We start from the raw sequence: 23,170 nt of genomic DNA, 5'->3' as shown, positions 1-23,170 counted from the left end.
GAAGAGGACAGACCAGTGTAGTGTAGGAAGTATCTTTAGTGGATTTGTTGCATCTTCTAGTTGTGCCAATAAATTCCGTCATCCTGGAACAACATACCCATCCTTGTCGCCAGAGTAACCTCTTCCAATGCTGGAAACACGTGTCCAGGAAAGTCCACATAACGAAGCCTTGTTCAATCAACTGTTTGTCTATGATACCATGCCAAACATTTATAGAGAAGAGGTCCTGAAAATGTTTCACCACGGAGACTTGTGGGTTTTTATTGGACTGCCGGTGTGAGTTCCGGGTGTTACTGACCTCGTCGGAAGTGAACAATATTGATATCATCACTCGCCGCTTTGAAATCAGCCAATGATAAAATTCCAGTGGTCCACATTCATCTCCTTCTCAACACCAACTTGCCTTGCTTAGTCTTCCACTTTTATTAGCATTTTCTTCTTTAGTTTCGGACATCTGTGGTCCAGAATATTTCATATTTGATTCAGCTTTACACTGCACCCAGTATTCTCCTATATGTTTCCTATGAACCCCTTTCATTCTTCTGTCCACGCCTTGCTAGTTTTCAATTCTGACTTTTCCTGGAACCGCTGGTGTGTTCTAACATAGACATATACACTGAAGAGCCAAAGAAACTGATACACCTGCCTAATATCGTGTAGGCCCCACGCGAGTATGCAGAGGTGCCGCAACACGATGTGGCATGGACTAGACTAATGTCTGAAGTAGTGTTGGAGGGAACTGTCACCATGAATCCTGCAGGGCTGTCCGTAAATCCGTAAGAGAACGAGGAGACACAGATCGATACAGCATGTTGCAAGGCGTCCCGGATATGCTTACTAATGTTCATGTCTGGGGAGTTTGGTGGCCAGAGGAAGCGTTTAAACACAGAAGGGTGTTGGTGGAGACACTCTACAGAAATTCTGTACGTGTGAGGTGTCGCATTGTCGTGCTGGAATTGACCAAGTCCATCGGAATGTACAGTGAACATGAACAGATGCAGGTGATCAGACAGAATGCTTACGTACGTACGTATCACCTGTCAGAGTCGTATCTAGATATATCAGTGATCACATGTCACTCCAACTGCACACGCCCCACACCGTTACAGAGCCTCCACCAGCTTGAACAGTCCCTTGTTGACGTACAGGGTCCATGGATTCATGAGGTTGTTTCCATAACCGAATACGTCCATCCGCTCGATACAGTCTGAAGCGAGAGTCGTCCGACGGGGCAACATGTTTCCAATCATCTACAGTCCAGTGTCGGTGTTGACAGGACCAAGCGACGCGTAGAGGTTTGTGTCGTGCAGTCATCGAGGGTACACGAGTGGGCATTCGGCTCCGAAAACCCATATCGATGAAGTTTCGTTGAATGGTGTGCACGCTGGCACTTGCTGATGACCCAGCATGCACTTTTGCTACGTTGCACGATTCTCTTCGGCCATCGCTGGTCCCGTTCTTGCAGGATCTTTTCCCGGCCGCAGCGAAGTCGGAGATTTGATGTTTTACCGGATCCCTGATATTCACGGTACACTCGTGAAATGGTCTAAGGGCAAAATCCGCACTTCATCGTTTCCTCGGGGATGCTACGCCCCGTCGCTCGTCCGCCTACTATAACACCACCTTCTCCCAGTGAGACAACCATGTCTTGCTTTGATAAACCTTCAAACTCACTTACATCTTGATATCCTGCCATTGTGACAGCAGTAACCGATCTAACAACTGTGCCAGACGCTTGTTGTCTTATATAGGCATTGCCGACCGCAGGGCCGTGTTCTGCCTGTTTACATATCTCTGTATATGAATACGCATGCCCCTACCAGTTTCTTTGGCGCTTCAGTGTACTTCGAACTGCTCGAACTGGGTGCAAAATCTCGCCTGTGAGCGACCACTTCGAATGAACGAAATGTTCTCGCCAGTAACTGCAAACACACATTGCCTCACTTGACCTCTAATTATACACACTATCCATCGCGGAAGAAATGTATCTCAGTTATTCCTCGGGCGTGCTCTTTAAACCGCTAGCGTGCTGATTGGCTGCGAGCGCTCCGAAGCAAGGCAATAACGCTTTCTTCGCTACACCTCAGTTAGACACAAAGGATCTACTCTGGGTACATCGATACTGGTAACAGAACATATTTGCAAAGTATCAGCAGATTGGTCAGTTAGCGAGTTGCGAAAAGCAAACTACTGAACTATTCCAGATCCCCTGTCCAGTTTTTCCGAGGCATTAGGTTATTGTTTCAAGTGATTGTTAGGTTACCTGTTTATTGTGAGTTTAATTATGAACATGTGTAATAAGCTGAATTGATTGAGATCCTTGTCTTACGTCATAGTCAAATGTATTTCATTTTCATTGTTTTGGCACTGATGATAATTTACTTATGTTGGATATACCGGACCAGTTTAAAATATTTAATTAAAGATTCCATCTGACGGCTGAACCCATAAGCCACAGATGGTAGAGGTAATCTTACACCACCCTTGCATTATTTCAGCAATAACTTGTTTGCGAAATAAAGTAACATTACAACTGAAGACTTAAAGTGGCGGTTTTACAGGTAGGGTTCAAAACACAGTACCAACATTCCTGCGAGACCAGCAGCAGCAGCAGGCTGGCAGACTGACGCTCGCCCCCTACTGTTTCAGACGGAGCTGAGATGGAGATGAGCTCAGCGTGGTCGGAGAGTCCTCCAGAGCTGACGATGGCGCTGGTCTCCGGCCTCCAGCAGGACGGCGACACCGCACTGGGCGACGACTCTGCAGGCTCTGTCAACGCGACGCTGGCGCCGCCCAGGTGAGTCGGAGCAGTGGCCTGTCTGCTGAACTTCTCAGAAATCGCTTTCAGGAGACTTCCTGACCCAAAGAACGCGCCTTGCCCAGAAAACAATGCATCGGGAGGACGCCCCAACTGGAGGGGACTACACTGTCTGTTCCAAATGAGATTTCGTTTCGATTCGTCCCCTTTCCTTGCATTTCAATATTCAGCCCAACTTCACGAGTACGAGGCACCAACATAGCACAAATAGCCACCTCTCTATTCATATCTGGTGGGAGGAAAGCAATGATGTACCACCTCTCTGGGACCCTGCAAATTGTGTACAGTTCCTGACATGCACCGAATTGTCACACCCGCTTACGTGGACGTCATTCATGGGACAAATTCATCGAAAGTACCCAAAGGGAGTGTTATAGAACCGTTAGTATCAGAATATACATTAATGAGCTAATTGACAACGACGAGAGCTCCATTAGGCTGAAAGCGAATGATGCTGTTGTATGCAGAGAAGGAGCAACGCCAAATACTGTGGAGAAACACAGAAGATCGTTGCTTGCTGCAGCGATTGGCCCGTGACGTTAAACACAAACAAATGTGACGTACTGCGAACACGTAGACGGAGTGCCAGTACATAGGCTCCCTGCACGAATACCAAACAGTGACTGGAAGCAGTCACACACTAAATTTCTGAGAGTATGCATAAGGAGAGATTTGAAATGGAACGACCACATAAAACTAATAGTAGGAAAGTCAGATGCCAGACTGAGATTCATTTCTGAGAACAGTCAGGAAGCGTAGTACAACCACGAAGGAGGAAACGGACAAAACCCTCTTTCGACACATACTGTAGTATTGCTCGTCACTCTGGAATCCGTACGACGTCTGACTGATAGAGAAAACAGAGATGCGAAGGAGAACAGCGTGTCTCGTGACAGATTCGTTTATGAAGCACGAAAGCGCCACGGAGATGCTCCCAGCTTTGTCGGGAGAGGCGGCAAGTCAGGCACTGTGGTTTACTGTTAAGATACCGAGAGCGTACGTCCCTAGAAAAAGACAACCTTCCTAGGTGTATCTCGGGGAAAGACAAGATAAAATTACAGAGATTCAGCCCACAAGGAGGCTTGCCAGGAATTCTCCTTCCATGTGGCACTGGAACAGGGAGAGGGGGTAAGTGACAGTGGTACACGAAACACTCTCCGTCACAAACCTTAAGGCGAATTGCTGAGTATAAATGTAGACGTAGATCTTTTGGCGTTCCTATGGCACGGAAAACTTTAATACTGAAATTTCCCTATTTAACATAATTATGCACAGATTTATTTAGCTCGAACGAGCCAAGGCATTTAGTCATTCAGCTCCGATGGACCAAAATCTACACTTTTTTTTATGGAACAAAGATCCTCATAGTACGAAAGCATGATCTTGAGGCGTTATGTGTGTATGATTTCGCTTTATCTCCCACAAGATCAAGATACCGGGGAACATCAAATTTCCAAAAAGAAACAGAACTCACAACTGGTTCCTGGAAAAGTCAAAGATGAACACTAGCAAAACGTGGACAGGAGAATGGCAGGATGCTCAGAGGAAACATATACGAGAACACTGGGTGCAACTTAAGGCTGAATTAAATATGAAATATCCTGGACCACAGCTAACTGAAACGAAAGAAAAAAATACTAATAAAAGTGAAAGACAGAGAAAGACAATTACTGTTGACAAGGAGATCAAGGTAGACGACTGGAATTTTGTCGTTGGCTAATTTCAAACTGACGAGTGATCCTGTCAGTACTGTTTACTGCTGAGGCCGCTTTCACTTGTGAGGATTTCAGTAACTCACACTGGCAATCAGATGACATTTACAAGCCCGCTTCTCTGTAAATGTGTGGCGCGCTACGGTAAACCAGTTGGCTGGACTCGCTGTGTTGCCGCACCGTCTCACGCGGCCCCTTTTTCGGTAACGAGCTTCCAGCATTATTGGAAGAGGTTCCCTTGGCTACAAGGATGGATATGCCCTGGACATTCTAGTTGTTAGCTGACACATCGTCTAATCCTGACATAACCCGAAACCTAGGGTTTGCAGTAACCGTAATGAAATATGTGAAACGAGGTAAAAAAACAGTTTATGTTCAGTTCAATACAGTAATCATTTTTATGTAAGGCGCGTCTGAAAAGTTCGATGAGTGGTCTCACAAAACGTAGGAAACAAAAGATACAAACCCAGTACCGTTACTGGCCTTCAAAGTAATCACCCTTAGCTACAAGCCTACAACACACTTCTGACATCGGTTGCAGAGCTGCTGGAAATGTCGGGAAACACGCCTTGTAGAATGACTCGAAGCGCGGTGCTCGCACATTGTTGGGTGTCCTCAACGTCTGTGAACATTCGTGAACAACAGTGTTTGCACTGTCCTCGTTTATCTTCAGCTCTTCTGCTCCGATTTTCAATGACAGCTGTAAGTGAACCACAAGCATACGTCACACTCACATCATTGCAAAATGGAGCGCAAAATGGCGCAACAAGTAAGGTTTTGCTTCAAATTAGGAGACACGGCGGTGGAGACTCACGTAACGTTAGTATAAGTGTACAGTGTTGAAGGAGCCAGTAAACTGTGTGTGAGTAGTTTAAACACTTTAGGGACTGAAACGACCATGTGAAGAACGAACCGCGCTTGAATCAACCGGCACAATCCCAGACAACACCGAACGAGTACGACGAGTGCTTGCAAATGCCCGGCAGCTGTCTTTGAGAATGACAGCAGTAAAGTGGAAGATAAGAGAGGCCAGTGTAAGCAGCGTTGTTCACCAACATTCGCAGACGTTTTGGGTACCCAACAACGCGTGGTCACGGTCCTTCGAGGATCTCACAGTTTCGTTCACAACTACGACCCATGTCAGAGGTGCGTTGTAGCTATTAGCCATTATTCTGAAGCCAGTGAAGGTGTTGTGTTTGTAACCTTCGTTTCCTCTATTTTCTGAGACCACACGCCGAACTTTTTCAGATGCGCCTAGTATATTAGCCTCTCCCTGACACCCCTCGTGTATGTATGTGTACACGTAGATCATACAGCTGTATTTGTGTCTCTGCAATATTTCCTTTCCTGTCCAAATTGAACGGCTCCCTCGCTTCTGCCAAGCAGGCGCTGCTTGAAAGGCGTCGCTCGTAATTCTGAAACGAATGTCTGTCGATCGGCGTGCGTCGCGCCTCGCCTACACACACACACACACACACACACACACACACACACACACACACACACACACACACACCTCCAATGGAAATGAAAGCGCGCAGACGTGTTTATGCCTGCGCGCGTGGGCAGGCGTATGACGTTCCCTATAGTCGGATCCATCCATCTCGCAGACTCATAAAAATGCCTGCAGTGCGCGGCGGCGTTAAGGGCGTTCTATCGTAAACATTCTCCTGCTTTCACTCTGATTCACTGTACGACAGCAACACTAGTCAATCATTCGCGATAGTAATTTTCCTTCACACACGAAGAACGCTCCTGCAAGTAAATCTACACCGCCTTTCTCTGACGCACTCTGCAGCCTGCAGTAGAACGACGAATAAATGACATCCCTTTTCGAAAATGAAAAAAACTATCTTCGGTCCTACACCGAAACGGGGACTTTTCATTCGAGTACCGTTTGTAGCACTGTGAAACTGTCACCGTCAGCTACCGAAAAAATCGTTTTGCAATAGTGAATCAGCGAACGTGCTGCGCAATGTTTTCCGTAAAAATGTGTCTGCAAAAGCAGTGCTAGTTTGCAGAAACTTTTTTTGCTTCAGTGCATTACATACTATACACCCAGTCCCTTTAACAATTCTTGAGGCACCAAAAATGTGTAAGCATGAAATGTGAAATTCGCGAGATGCAAACTCTTCGTGATAGTCCAGTAGAATAATTTCTTTTACTTACTTAACACTAAGCTTCACCCAGCTTTCGATCTGCATATAAAATTAATTATTTTGTTTCAGCAAAGGCTTGACGAACTGAACATCTACATCTACATCTACATTTATACTCCGCAAGCCACCCAACGGTGTGTGGCGGAGGGCACTTTACGTGCCACGGTTATTACCTCCCTTTCCTGTTCCAGTCGCGTATGGTTCGCGGGAAGAACGACTGTCTGAAAGCCTCCGTATGCGCTCGAATCTCTCTAATTTTACATTCGTGATCTCCTCGGGAGATATAAGTAGGGGGAAGCATTATATTCGATACCTCATCCAGAAACGCACCCTCTCGAAACCTGGCGAGCAAGCTACACCGCGATGCAGAGCGCCTCTCTTGCAGAGTCTGCCACTTAAGTTTGCTAAGCATCTCCGTAACGCTATCAAGCTTACCAAATAACCCTGTGACGAAACGCGCCGCTCTTCTTTGGATCTTCTCTATCTCCTCCGTCAACCCGATCTGGTACGGATCCCACACTGATGAGCAATACTCAAGTATAGGTCGAACGAGTGTTTTATAAGCCACCTCCTTTGTTGATGGACTACATTTTCCAAGGACTCTCCCAATGAATCTCTACCTGGTACCCGCCTTACCAACAATTAATTTTATGTGACCATTCCAATTCAAATCGTTCCGCACGCATACTCCCAGATATTTTACAAAAGTAACTGCTACCAGTGTTTGTTCCGCTATCATATAATCATACAATAAAGGATCCAAGTATTCGCGATACATTACATTTGTCTATGTTAAGGGTCAGTTGCCACTCCCTGCACCAAGTGCCTATCCGTTGTAGATATTCCTGCATTTCGCTACAAATTTCTAATGCTGCAACTTCTCTGTATACTACAGCATCATCCGCGAAAAGCCGCATGGAACTTCCGACACTATCTACTAGGTCATTTATATATATTGTGAAAATCAATGGTCCCATAACACTCCCCTGTGGCACGCCAGATGTTACTTTAACGTCTGTAGACGTCTCCCCATTCATAACAACATGCTGTGTTCTGTTTGCTAAAAACTCTTCAATCCAGCCACACAGCTGGTCTGATATTCCGTAGGCTCCTACTTTGTTTATCAGGCGATAGTGCGGAACTGTATCGAACGCCTTCCGGAAGTCAAGGAAAATAGCATCTACCTGGGAGCCTGTAACTAATATTTTCTGGGTCTCATGAACAAATAAAGCGAGTTGGGTCTCACACGATCGCTGTTTCCGGAATCCATGTTGATTCCTACAGAGTAGATTCTGGGTTTCCAAAAACGACATGATACGCGGGCAAAAAACATGTTCTAGAATTCTACAACAGATCGACGTCAGAGATATAGGTCTATAGTTTTGCGCATCTGCTCGACGATCCTTCTTGAAGACTGGGACTACCTGTGCTCTTTTCCAATCATTTGGAACCTTCCGTTCCTCTAGAGACTTGCGGTACACGGCTGTTAGAAGGGGGGCAAGTTCTTTCGCGACAAGCCACATGGCAAGCATTCCGCGGAAGCCACCTAACGGTGGATGGCGGAGGGTACTTCACTTGCTTCCCCCTCCCACAACCCACCCCCACCTCCCCTCTCCTAAAGAACGACTGCTCGCAAAGTCTAATCTGTGCAGCTGTATCTCCATGTCATTTTCGCGGGACGTAATTAGGAGGGGGAAAACACTGGTTGCCTCTTCCACGAACGCACGCTACGCACGCTACGCATGCTACGCACGCTACGCACGCTCTCGTAACTTTAACAGCAAAACCACACCATGATGCGCGACGCCTGTGTTGTAGCTTCTGTCACTGGAGTTTGATTATCATCATCTCCATGGCGCTTTCGCGCTTAGTATACGAACCTGTCGCGAAACGCGCTCTTCTTCTTTGTATCTTCTGTATTTTCCCTATCATTCTTACACCTACATCTACATCGATATTCCGCAAATCACATTTAAGTGCCTGGCAGAGGGTTCATCGAACCACCTTCACAATTCTCTATAATTCCAGTCTCGTATAGCGCGCGGAAAGAACGAACACCTACTTTCCGTACGAGCTCTGATTTCCCTTCTTTTGTTATGGTGATCGCTTTTCCCTATGTAGGTCGGTTTCAAAAAAATTTTTTCGCATTCGAAGGAGAAAATTGGTGATTGGATTCTTGTGAGAAGATTTCGTCGCAATGAAAAACGCCTTGGTTTTAATGATATCCACCCCAAATCCTGTATCATTTCAGTGACACTCTCTCCCCTATTTCGCGATAACGGTTTTATTCTTAGCCAGACGATCAGTATTCAAATTTAGATAGACCGAGGATTTTTTAAGCTACTTGCTTCATAGGTAGGCTATAATTTCTGATGATTCTGCCAGCAAATAATACTGGCACCTGCCTATCGTGCGACCGATTTCATCTAGTAATTCCATTTTAGTCTCTGCGCATGCTCAGTCCCAGATAATTAATGGATGTGACTGACTGCAGTGACTGTTAGGCAACCGTGCAATCCATCGACAACGGCTCCTACCGCTTGTTGATGTCCAGAACATTACGTGCGTTTATGTCGAGAGCCAGCAGCGAGTCCCTGCACCAGCAACCGATTCTCTGCAGGTGTTGGGGCGTTCTGCCGTAGTTTTCTGGCGTTACGACTCCTCTGTATGTTGACCGCACACTCGCGAACAGCATCGTGGAGTATTGGTCATTCATTTAAGCTGCGTAGCTCAAACATTTTCTGGGCAGTTTAAGATACGTAATTCTGTATTCACCTACATGAAATGTGATAAATTCCTGACTAAATGGAATTCAGTCTCTGTAGAAAGTTCCGTTAATTACCGACATATGAGTATCAACTTCCTTTTTTGAAATGAAATTGTAGTCATTTCTACAGCTCGTGTCGTAGGTCTAAGAGAGGACAATTCGACGACGTTTCAATCTTCAAAATACGATCAGTAGTTTCCGAGAAATTACAGTGTTTTGATTTTAACATTTATCTGTTTTGAACATGAAGCGACTTACTGTCTTGCGCAGACGTTTGCGATTTCATACCTAAATAAGGAAATACTTTAGGTCAGTCTAGCTCCTCCCAGCCACTTTTGGTGCGGCTCAGTGTGGTTAAATAGAAAAGAAAGAAAACAGAAAGCACACTTCTAACTGGATACACACCCTGATTTCCTTCTCTCCCCTGTCTCCTCCCATCTCCCCCTCTCCCCCTTCTCCGCCACCTCGTCCTACTTCGCCCTCTCTTTCTCCATCTTCTCCTTTCCACTTTCTACGTCAGTTTCCTTCCACTCATGTGTACGTCTTCTGTTCCCCTTCTCCCTGACCCTCAACCTTCCTATTGTTATTACAGATTCACATTCCGTAGTAGTTCTAGTAAAAGCCCATAGGCCATAAACACAACTTTCCTGTTTGGTATGTTTAGGACCGCAATGAGTAAAAATTTGATGTAAATCCGTCGAGTACTTTTTGAGGTTTTTGGTGACAACGTCTCCTGCTTTATATGTATTAATATATTAAAAATATATAGCTCATATCAGTCCAAATGTTCGTCAGCGTATTGTGTAAAACTTTGAAGTAAATCAACATTTAGACATCTCTGGTAATGACGTCTCCCTCTTATATATATCATATTAATTTATGTATTATACACATTAAAAATAGTTCTACATCTAGAGCTACATAGATAACACGCAAGCCACCGTACGGAGCCTGGCGGAGGTTGCTGTGCGCTGTACCACTACTTGTCATTTTCCCTGCTGTTCCAATTGCAAACAGAGGGAGGAAGTCCTAATTTCTCGGATGTGCGGTTCTAGGCGCTACAGTCTGGAGCCGAGCGACCGCTACGGTCGCAGGTTCGAATCCTGCCTCGGGCATGGATGTGTGTGATGTCCTTAGGTTAGTTAGGTTTAAGTAGTTCTAACAAGGGAACCTCCCCATCGCACCCCCCTCAGATTTAGTTATAAGATGGCACAGTGGATAGGCCTTGAAAAACTGAACACAGATCAATCGAGAAAACAGGAAGAACTTGTGTGGAATATGAAAAAAATAGTAAAATATACAAACTGAGTAGTCCACGTCAAAGATATGCAACATCATGGACAGTGGGAATCAAGGAGCGCCGTGGTCCCGTGGTTAGTGAGAGCAGTTACGGAGGGAGAGGTCCTGGGTTCAAATCTTCGCGACAATACAAAATATGCTGGCTTTCTTTGAACTTTTTCGATGTGCTCCGTCATTCCTAAATGGGAAGGATTCCACTCCGCGCAGCAGTATTCTAAAAGATGACGGACAAGCGTAGTGTAGGCAGTCTCTTTAGTAGGTCTGTTACATTTTCTTAAGTGTCGTGGCGATAAAACGAAGTATTTGGGTAGCCTTCCCACAGCATTTTCTGTGTGTTCCTTCCAATTTAAGTTGTTTGTAATTGTAATACCTAGGTACAGGTATTTAGTTGAGTTTACGGCCTGTAGATTTGACTGATTTACCGTGTCACCGAAGTTTAACGGGTTTCTTTTAGCACTTACGTGCATGACCTCACGCTTTTCGTTATTTCGGGTCAATTGCCAATTTTCCTACCATATATCTTTTCTAAATCTTTTTGCAACTTGTTTTGACCTGATGATTTTACTAGCCGATAAACGACAGCGTCATCTGCAAACAACCTAAGACGGCTACTCAAAAAAATGGTTCAAATGGCTCTGAGCACTATGGGACTCAACTGCTGAGGTCATCAGTTCCCTAGAACTTAGAACTAGTTAAACCTAACTAACCTAAGGACATCACAAACATCCATGCCCGAGGCAGGATTCGAACCTGCGACCTTAGCGGTCTTGCGGTTCCAGACTGCAGCGCCTTTAACCGCACGGCCACTTCGGCCGGCACGGCTACTCAGATTGTCTCCTAAATCGGTTACGTAAACAAGTAACAGCAGAGGGCCTATAACACTACCTTGGCGAACGCCAGAAATAACTTCTGTTTTACTTGATGAATTTTCGTCAGTTACTACCAACTGTGACCTCTGTGACAGGAAATCACAAATCCAGTCACAGAACTGAGACGGTATTCCATAAGCACGCAATTTCAATACAAGCTGCTTGTGTGGTACAGTGTCAAAAGCCTTCCGGAAATACAGAAATACGCAATGAATGTGAAATCCTTTGTCAATAGCACTGAACACTTGATGCGAGGAAAGAGCTAGTTGTGTTTCACAAGAACAATGCTCTGCAGCCTGTCGGAAATACTGTTTCCCAAGCCGGCCGCTGTGACCGAGCAGTTGTAGGTGCTTCAGTCCGGAACTGCGCTGCTGCTACGGTCGCACGTTGGAATCCTGCCTCGGGCATGGATGAGTGTGATGTCCTTAGTTAGGTTTTAGTAGTTCTAACAAAGGAACCTCCCCATCGCACCCACCTCAGATTTAGTTATAAGTTGGTACAGTGGATAGGCCTTGAAACACTGAACACAGATCAATCGAGCAAACAGGAAGAAGTTGTGTGTGAAAAAAAAGCAAAAAAAAAAAAAAGAAGCAAAATATACAAACTGAGTAGTCCATGAGCAAGATAGGCAACATCAAGGATAATGTGAGCTTAGGAGCGCCGTGGTCCCGTGGTTAGCGTGAGCAGCTGCGGAACGAGAGGTCCTTGGTTTAAGTCTCCCCTCGAGCGAAAAGTTTCATTTTTTATTTTCAGACAATTATTATCTGTGCGTTGTTGCAGTTTATGTGACAAACTCTTATGTTTTCATCACTTTTTGGGAGTGATTATCACATCCACAAGAAAACCTAAATCGGGTAAGGTAGAAAATCTTTTTACCCATTCGCTAAGTGTACAAGTTAAGTGGGTCGACAACATATTCCTGTCATGTGACGCACATGCCGTTACCAGTGTCGTATAGAATATATCAGATGTGTTTTCCTGTGGAGGAATCGGTTGACCTATGACGTTGCGATCAAATGTTTTCGGTTCCCATTGGAGAGGCACGTCCTTTCGTCTACTAATCGCACGGTTTTGCGGTGCGGTCGCAAAACACAGACACTAAACTTATTACAGTGAACAGAGACGTGAATGAACGAACGGACAGATCATAACTTTGCGAAAATGAAGAAAGCAAAATTTTCAGTCGAGGGAAGGTTTGAACCAAGGACCTCTCGTTCCGCAGTTACTCACGGGCCCACGACACTCTTCAGCTCCCATTCTCCTTGATATTGCCTATCTTGCACATGGACTACTCACTTTGTATATTTTATTAATTTTTTTCATAGTTCCACACAACTTCTTCCTGTTTTATCGATTGATCTGTGTTCAGTTTTTCAAGGCCTATCCACTGTGCCAACTTATAACTAAATCTGAGGGGGGTGCGATGGGGAGGTTCCCTTGTAAGTTCTAGGGGACTGATGACCTCAGAAGTTAAGTCGTATAGTGCTCAGAGCCATTTGAACCTAATTTCTCTTATCTTATCTTCATGGTCCTTACGCGTGATGTATGTTGGCGGCAGTAGAATCGTTCTGCAGTCAGCTTCAAATGCTGGTTCATTAAATTTTCTCAATAGTGATTCTCGAAAATAACGTCGTCTTCCCTCCAGGTATTCCCATTTGAGTCACCGAAGCATCTCAGTAGTACTCGCGTAATGTTCCAACCTACCGGTAACAAATCTAGCAGCCCGCCTCTGAATTGTTTCGACGTCTTCCTTCAATCTCATCTGATACGCATCCCAAACACTCGAGCAGTACTCAAGAATAGGTCGCACCAGCATTCTACATGCGGTATCCTTTACAGGTGAACCACTCTTTCCTAAAACCGTCCCAAAAAACCGAAGTCGATCATTCGCGTTGACTTGCGACTTGTGTTTTTGCCTTGGGAGAATTTTAGGAAGGAGTGGGTCACCTGTAAAGGAGATCGCATATAGAATTCTGGTGCGACCTATTCTTGAGTACTGCTTGACTGTTTGGGATGCGTACCAGATGAGATTGAAGGAAGACTTCGAAACAATTCGGGAGGCGGGATACTAGATTTGTTACCGGTAGGTTCGAACAACGTTCAAAAAGGACTTCCAAAAGACTTCGCACTTAACTTCCTACCTATTCGAAACTCTTGCTTGCTGACATCTTTCACAAAATAACGAGATGGAAAACGCCGAACGCTTACTGCATAATCGCTGTTTATGCAGTAAAACTCCAGCTTTACGCACGAAACTTTAATTTATTACGAGGGGCGTTCAGTAAGTAATGCAACACACTTTTTTTCTCGACCAATTTCGGCTGAAGAAATGTGGAACTTATTGTGGGTGATCGTGGAATATTCCCGCTTCAGCCCCTATAGTTCCATGAAGTTCCGATAGGTGGCCATGCTATACGTTGCCTTCAAAATGGCGTCAGTTACGAAGGGGCATTCCAAGCAGAGAGCTATCATTCTTTAGGCGTAAAATCAGAGACCGCACACACTCATAGGCGCTTCCAGAATGTCAACAGAGACCTGGCAGTAACTAGCGTGATGGCCAAACGAGAGAGAGAAGTGTCTGAACAGAATGATACAGGAGTTCTTTTTTCTCTCACTCCATTCGCTAGTCGAGCAAACGACTAGGAGCGGTACGCAGTGCCCTCTCCGAGGCGCTGCAGGACTGCGTGCGGAGAGTGTGAGCGGATAATATGTAGATGTAGATGCAGATGTAGACGAATGGGTTGTACCTTGCCGAGGGGTAATTAGCTCTCTCAGCCAGACAGCCGGCTGGCTACGCATCGATGCAAATGGAGCCTACACTGTCGCCTGCACGCGCCCACGGAGAACTGAACGGCGCGGTGTGCAGTAGACGCGGCCCCCTGTTCTGTACATATGTATGAGACGCGCGCTAATGAACGCCTCCGCCTTACATATATGCAGCCCCCGCCGCTGGCTCCTTTATCTGTGACTCCCCCCACGCGTTACCGTCTCCGCTCTCCTATAGCACGGACAATGGCTTCAGCGGTGTCATTATTGCCTTCTCACACGCTCCGTACACTGCTAGCGTACCTAGCCGTTCAGAGCTGCTCCGAGTAAATTGCCAGTACGTAGAGACTACGTCTAGTGCAGAGAAACTGCCGTCCGAGCGGTGACATTCTATTCCGTTGCGGTCTTTTGTAAGTCGATGTCTGTACGTGTCACGATCGCCAATCTTCCCCATAAATAAATTAGTGCCTAACAAGAAATATGTCGTTAGTTTTTAGCACCTCAGCCCACTATCATTTGCTGCAGATTTCATTTATAGACTACATCAACACTGCACGAGGCTTATTCCAAAACTAAGGTCCGTTTGGTTTAAAAAAAAAAAAAGAAGCTAACCTCATGATAAAAGGTTTTTGCTGACAGTAATAGTTTCCTACATATCTACTTCACTTTTCCACATAACCGCAGTTCAGTTAACATCTACACACTTGTGTACGTTGCACCAGCTTCTTTAACCCCTCCGCCTGGGCCTGGAAACTGAACCAGTTGGTAGCGCCAGTCTTCAGTTCATTGTCGTTTTGAAATCGTTGTCCACCCAGCCACTTTTTCAAATGCGATAAGAGGAAATGGCCACTTGGTGGTAGGTCGGGACTGTACGGAAGGTGCTCAAAAAGTTCCAAACGAAAATACTGAATCTTCTCTCCTTGGTTTTGGCAACGGTGTGAGGGCGTGTGTTGTCGTGAGGGGGGATTGTGCCAGACGACAGTTTCCCGCGGCGTCGATTTTGGATCGCACGTCTCACTCTGGTTAACGTTTCACGATGTACATAAGTTATGCCTGGTGACCCATGCTCCATGAAATCAATCAAAAGGACGCTCTTTTCGCCCTAAAAATGATCTCTACCATCATTTTTCGATTCGGGAACGGAGACAGCTTAAACGTTTTTGGTTTGGGCGAACCAGCATTGTGTCAGTGCATTGAGTCTTGTTTCGATTCTGCATTGGTGTGCGATATCCACGTCTCGTCGCCCGTAACAATGTAGGAAAACAAATCATCTCCATCTTGTCTACAGCGCACCAAAAATTGTCGCACACTACGTTTTCTTTGCTCTCTGTGCCTTCAGTGAGCAATTTTTGGAATCCACCTGCCACACTGTTCGTAATATCCAAGCTGTTCAGTGACTGTCCTGTCAATTGAAGTTCGAGCAACATTTTGGAATTCATTTGCGAGACCACTGATCGTCAGTTGCCGATGACTTCGAAGTTTTTTGTTCACTTGATTAAAGATGTCTTCGCTCCGAATAGTGGAGCTGCCACTCCGCTGTTCACGGTGAACTTCCGCTCGGTCATTCTGATATTCTCGACAAGATAAATGATGACAGCCAAAACAGTTGCAGGATAAAGATTTATTAAAATTCTTGACCAAGGTTTCGGTATATGTAAATATACCTTCATCAGAAGTAAAATGTCTAAAATTACATCCTGCAATGGAGATTAATAAAATAATTGTGCCAAAGGCGTCGTCAGTAGTTAAGACATCATCTCCATTTATACAACATGATTGTGGACACTGGGTCTCTATCCTGCAACTGTTTTGGCTGTCATCATTTATCGTGAAGAATTTCAACAGTTGATGTTTCAGCCATGTTTAAAACCTTGAGATATTCTCGACACCATTTTCGAACTTGTCTGTCACTCATTACTTCAGGTCCCTGCACTAGGCGTAGCTCACGATGGATTTCAGCAGATGAAGATATTTTTGACAGCAAAAATCTATTAACACCACGCACTTCACAATGGGCGGGATCTACGATTGTCTCGGCCATTGTGATCCGCTGTCACTGACTGGCAAGTGACTACTGAAGCGACCCAACACTGCAGTAGTTTCCTCAAGAGTCGGAAGACAGCGTTGCATGTGTGAAACTTCGTTCACGCCTATCATCAGTTAAATATTGGTCACCAAACCTTAGTTCTGGAATACACATACTATGTTAGCTACGTTAATAGAAAAGATGCTCTCATTTACCGTCTAGTAAAGTCATCAGAATATCAAACTCAGTTGCAAAATGACTTAGACACCCTATAAGATTTGCGCGAAAATTGGCAGTTGCCTGTCAGTAAGGAAAAGTGTGAGGTCATCCACAAGAGTACAAAATGAAATTCGTTCCATTTCGATCACACAATTCTGAAGACTGCCAATTCAACTAAATATCTAGGAATTACAATTACGAGTAAATTCAATTGGAACGGTCACATAGATAATGTTGTGGATGAGGCAAACCAAAGACTACGTTTTATTGGTATGCGCTTAGAAGGTGCAGCAGGTCTACTGAAGACACTAGCTACACTACGCTTGTTCGCCTTCCGCTTCAGTACTGCTGTCCAGAATAAGATCCTTCCCCGATAGGAGACGGAGGACATCGAGAAAGTTCAAAAAAGGGCAGCTCATTTTGTATTATCGCGAAACAGGTATGATACGCAAACAGATGTGGCAGTCAGTAAAATAAAGGAGTTTTTCGTTGCTGCGATATCTTTTCACGAAATTTTAATCACGAATTGTCTCCTTTGAATGTGAAAATATTTTAACGTCGCCAACCTAAATACAGAGAAATACTCATCATAATAAAATAAGAGAAATCAGAGCTCGTACAGAAAGATTTGAGTGTTCATTTTTCCCACGCGCTGTTAGAGGGAGGAACAGTAGAGAAATAGTCTGAGGGTGGTTCGAAGAACGCTCTACCAGGCACTTTAGTGTGAAGTGCTAAGAAGTTATATTGATGCCGCTGTAGATGAAACTGCTCATTAAGTGGAATCGTCAAGTCCTGGTCTTGTGAAACTGTGCCCATATATAGATAAATTCATGCCCCAATAATCACAGTAACGCTATGTGACTGAAAACAAAAACGGAATTTGAAAAAGTAGCCCACAATTACATTAATTCGCGCAACTAATGAATGGCAGGCACAATAAGTGTAATTACACATCAATGAATGTGAAAAGCACCCAACAGATCCTATCAAGAATTAAGGCGAAATGTAGGCGGGTACTGTGCAGTGGCAACCGGTAAACCTTTCTGTAATCACAGCACCCAAACATGAAAGTGACTAACTGATAGAAATACGTCTCCAACTTGTCTGAATGATGATGCGCTTCGAAAGTTTTGAATAAGCACGAAGTATTACGTAGGACTGAAAACATCGATACAATTGTCTTTGCAAGTTGGTTTCGTGAAACTTCAAAGCTAAGACTACATAGATTCTGCGACAGCAACTCTTCGCTCGGCCGCCGATTTACCTTCGCAAGTGAAAAATATGAATAAAGATAACGGTGTCTTTATTACTAGAAACAGGAGAAACCATCCGAAACCAGAATAACTTCGTCATCTTCATCATGTGCCACAGTTAGGTGGACAAAGTTGGCGCTTGACAATACGTGGGTACCCAAGGGTGACAAAGTACGCATGAAAATATACATGGTGACAATTATTGAACTACATGAGAAAAAAATAATAAATTTGTGTCAAACTACTGCGTGCACACACTTTATTCAACATGTTAATGTCACCACAGATATTCAGATTTATGTTACATGTTCGATATGCCTGCCATCATTGGCGATGATGTGGTGCAGGCGAATAGCGAAATTCTGCATGACCCCTGGAAGTGCCGGAACATCGACGCTGTCGATGATCTCCTGAATGGCTGTTTTCAGCTCAGCAGTGGTTGTGAGGTTATTGCTGTACTCCTTGTCTATAATATAGGTCCACTAAAAGGAGTTGCAGGTACTGAGATCCGGATAATATGGCGGCCAATCGACCTGACTAACCCAAGGACATCACATACATCCATGCCCGAGGCAGGATTCGAACCTGCGACCGTAGCGGTCGCGCAGTTCCAGACTGTAGCGCCTAGAACCGCTCGGCCACCAGGGCCGGCAACTGACTAAAATCTCGGTAACTAAGCCTCTTTCGCAACATCTCGGAGAAAGACGAAAAAATCTGCACTGTGTGTATCGATACTGATTACAGAACATCTTTGCAAAGTATCAGCGAGGACTATTTCGCGAGTCACAGAAAGAAAACTACCGATACACTGAAAGTGCCCTGTAACACGCAGCATTCAAGAGATACGGGATTTATGGGATGAAGCTATGTTCCTGACAGCAACAAACATAGACACTAGCGAAATAAAAGAAACTATAAAAAGCGTGGAACAACGAAGGAACCCAACGTGGAAGGTCAATAATTTTTATCTCGCTCGTTTCAGTGGCCCTTTGCAACCGGTGTGATTCAGAGCTTAAGCCATTCATCGTAACTCAATCATGCTATTTGTTAACACCACGCTTTGTCATCTTGGACGTTCCTAATATCGTAGTTGAAAATCCCTCCCACAGACATTCTCTGTTATACTCGTCCCTCTTTAAAATCCAAACCACCAGAAACTTTGTGTGTGGCTTGTTCACTATACTTGTTATATTTTAGTCATTTCATTCTGGTGTTAATGTGAATTCGTAGGCTTTAGTGCCCTCCTCAGGGAGTCACACCTAGTGATACGTGGCTGGCGACCACGGGGCCCCGAGCTGAGTCCTGGCATTGCTTCCACTTACTTATGCCAGGCTCCTCACTTTTATCTTTCCTATCTGGCCACCCTCGGCCAGCTCTTGTTCTTTTCCGACCCTGACGCTATTAGGTTTCGAGGGCTAGGGGTCTTTCATTTTCCAATCTATACTTCTCATGCAGCGTCTGACCCGGAGCGGGCGGCTGCAAAAGGCGTCTGTATCCCATGTTAGGGGCGGCCTCCAGAACTGCGGAAGGCAACGGAATACCACCGCAGATTATCTTCCCTGCATAATGCAGTCTCCATTTTATGCACAAAAAATGGCTTATGTTAAATCAGTGTCCGGAGGTAAAATAGTCCCCCATTCGGATCTCCGGGGGGGACAACTTGAAAGGAGGCAAAAAATCAAAACGAGAATTGGTACCTGGAATGTCAGAACTCTGCTACAAGCAGGAAAACTAGAAAATCTTAAAAGAGAGATGGAAAAGAATCACATGGACCTCGTAGGAGTTGCTGAGGTAAGATGGAATGGACATGGAGAGATGCAGTCAGATGAATATGTATTCTACTACTCAGGAGGAGAAGTAAAAGGAATTAATGGAGTAGGAATGATTATGACAAAGGAATTGGCTAAATGTGTGGAAAATGTAGACTATGCAAATGACCGGGTTATTGGTGTAAGGCTAAAAGGAGCACAAAAAGATTTACTGATTGTCCAGGTGTATATGCCAACTTCAGAACATGATGACCAAATTGTAGAGGAAACGTACAGTGTAATAGAGAGAATAATGGACGAAAATAAAAAATGCTGCAAAATAGTAATGGGAGACTGGAACGCCATTGTGGGAGAAGGGAAAGAGGGAAACATAGTAGGCAGTCATGGTCTTGGAAAGAGAAATGACAGAGGTGAATGGTTAATTGACTTCTGCAGGGAAAGGCAGCTGATAGCGGCAAACACATGGTTCAAGAACCATAAGAGGAGGCTCTACACTTGGAAATCACCAGGGGATAAATACAGAAACCAAATCGATTTTATACTGGTAGAAGAAAGATACAGGAATGGAATCAAGAAGGTGCACACATTACCAGGTGCAGATATTAATAGTGACCACAACTTACTTATGGCAGAAATAGAAATAAGAATGAAAAAACTGAAAAAGGCGACAATGGTGAAGAAGTGGGATCTAGAGAAGATAAGGTCCAACAAAGAACAAATTACAGAAATGCTGTCTCGGGACTTTCTAAACACATTACGAGACAAAGAAGCACCTGATAATGCCAACGAGTACTGGAATATGCTGAAAGAAGGAATCATTAAAGCAGGACAGCAAAATATAGGATATGTAAAAGGGAAAAGGTCAAAAAAACCATGGGTCACACAAGAAATGATTTCCAAGATGGAGGAGAGAAGAAAATTGAAAAACAAGAACACTGAAGATGCAAGAAAGATATACCGAAGGTTAAATAACGAACTGCGAAGAGAAACAGAGCAGGCTAGGAAAAAATGGCTAAAAGAGGAATGTGATGAAATTGAAGAACTGGACAGGAAGGGAAGATACGACTTACTATACAACAGAGTAAAGACTATGACATGGGGAAAAAACAGAGCAGGAAGTGCTACTATGGAAATTTTGAGTAAAGACGAAGAGGTAGTGTACAAAGATCGTGACGATGTCCTCCAGAGATGGGAAGAATATATAAAAGAGCTATATGACACAAATAGCAAACCAGAAACTCTGGAACTTGAATCACACAACAGTGTAAGTGATGAAGAGAAAGGACCGACCATCATAATGGAAGAAGTAAAGTCTGCCATTGCTGCAATGAAAAATGGCAAAGCAGTAGGTAGATACAATACCGGGAGAAATACTAAAATGCTTGAACCACAATGGAATAAGAGAAATATTGAGGTTATGTAATAAAATATATGACAGTGGTGAATGGCCTGAGGACTTTTTGACAACAGTAATGATTCCATTACCGAAAAAACAAGGAACCAAGAAATGCAGCGAGCACAGGACAATCAGCCTCATTTCACATGCAGCCAAAGTGATGTTAAGAATAATTAATAAAAGACTTGAGAAAGTAATAGAGGAGAATCTCGGCGAGGAGCAGTTTGGCTTTAGACGGAATACGGGCACCAGAGATGCAATAGGGCTCCTACGAATCTTGGGAGAAAGGTTTATTGAAAAAGGAAGAGACCTATATATGTGCTTCATCGATTTAGAAAAGGCATTTGACAATGTGGTTTGGGACAAGCTGGCGACTATTATGAGGGAAAAGAGAGTGGACTGGAAAACCAGAAGACTTATAAACTCATTGTACCTTAATCAAAAAGTTTCAGTTAAAGTGAGAGGAGAAAGTACAAACTGGATCAGACTAGGGAAAGGAGTAAGACAAGGATGCTGTTTATCACCTACTCTTTTCAACCTGTACTTGGAAAATATGATTGACCAATGCTCATTAGATGACAAAGGAGTAGAAATTGGAGGAAGAAGAGTAGGATGCTTGAGATTTGCTGATGACATGGTCCTTCTAGCCACAGGGGAAAAAGAATTACAGGATTTGGTGGACACCATTGCAACTAACGGAAAAAAATATGGAATGAAAATTAACACAAATAAAACAAAAGTATTGGCAATAGGAGGAAATAAGGAAATAAAAATTGTGCTGAATGGAGAAACACTAGAACAGGTGCAAAATTTTAAGTATCTTGGAAGCAGGATAGACACCGAATGGAAGTGCACCACAGAAATTAAAACAAGGATAGCAATGGCAAAAGAGGCATTTTATAAGAAAAGGAGAATCTTCTGCAGCGGTCTGGACAGAGGACTCAGAAAGAGACTCATAAAATGTCTTGTATGGAGTGTTCTTCTATATGGCGCTGAAACATGGACTATGAGGAAAAAAGACAGAGAAAGGCTGGAGGCTTTTGAGATCTGGACATGGCGGAAGATGGAAAGAATAAGTTGGATGGACAGAGTAAAAAATGAAGAGGTACTGAGAAGAGTGGGAGAGAAAAGACAGTTACTAGATGTAATAAAGAGAAGAAAAAGAAATTGGATTGGGCATATATTAAGAAAGAATGACGGACTGATAAAAACAGTTTTAGAAGGTTATGTAGAAGGGAAAAGGAAGCGAGGAAGGAAGAGATTCCAGATACTGGATGACATGATGGACGGTACAACATACAGCAGCCTTAAGAAGGAAGCAATGGATCGCAGAAAATGGAGAGGCAAAGGACCTGCTAATATAGCAGATAACTCATGATGATGAGTGCCCTGAACTAAGTACGGTACGTAACTGTGTTTTCTCGGTATTAACACAGGTGGATGAGTTGCCAAGTTGCATGAAAATATAAATACATAGACAGTGGAGAGTCACTCTATGAGGGGCAGTAGCAGATAAAACTGGGAAATGCTCTAGTATTATTGTTTTATCTCCAGGGTAAACGTGAGACCCCTGGGGTCACAAAAAGAAGCTCGCCAATTCAACAAAAATTGCAACTAGCCCATTTCTGAAGCAGAGTGCTGAAAACGTAATGTGCCAGTAGGGCAGAGGTGCCACCGAGCCAAAGGTGCACTGGACTCGGTCCTCTCGGAGATGGCGTACCTTCGTCCTCTTTCGACCCCTGAATTAATTTTCCCGCCAAGTTAGAGCGGAATTTGTAGTTTAATGAGTACTCTGAGCCATGGTCGTCTACACGTGATTCACATTAGCTAACACTACCAGAGATGAAATAAGTCATAAATGACAGACTAAAACCCTAGGATTGACTGCGTATCGAACCCCAAGCCATTTGATCCGTAGTATCACACCTAACTCAAGAGTGGTCTCAGATTGGAGTGGAAACAATTTAATTTAAACATCACCAGATTTGAGTAGGGCTGCTCGGCTGAGATGGCTATTTATTTATTCACTCACTGACAAGCCTTAAATAATAAAATTTCATCAGTTGATTTTTTTGTTATTTTCTTAGAAACTACAGTTTTATAGAATTGGTGCCTTT

At 44.1% G+C, this 23,170-nt stretch overlaps 1 protein-coding gene across 1 annotated transcript in view; it reads left to right on the top strand.

Moving 5' to 3' along the window:
• LOC126210350 (G-protein coupled receptor moody) overlaps nt 1-23,170 on the top strand; it is a 491,669-nt gene that overhangs the window by 287,196 nt on the left and 181,303 nt on the right. Inside the window, exon 4 of the mRNA XM_049939564.1 lies at nt 2,650-2,797. Within this exon, the coding sequence (XP_049795521.1) occupies nt 2,661-2,797 (137 nt within the window). The 5' untranslated portion in view covers nt 2,650-2,660. The remainder of the gene's footprint in view (nt 1-2,649; nt 2,798-23,170) is intronic.

This window comes from Schistocerca nitens, chromosome 10 (genome assembly GCF_023898315.1).
Source record: "Schistocerca nitens isolate TAMUIC-IGC-003100 chromosome 10, iqSchNite1.1, whole genome shotgun sequence".
Lineage (NCBI taxonomy): Eukaryota > Metazoa > Arthropoda > Insecta > Orthoptera > Acrididae > Schistocerca > Schistocerca nitens.
Note: the sequence above shows the minus strand (reverse complement) of the source record. Positions and strands in the feature narration are given on the sequence as shown.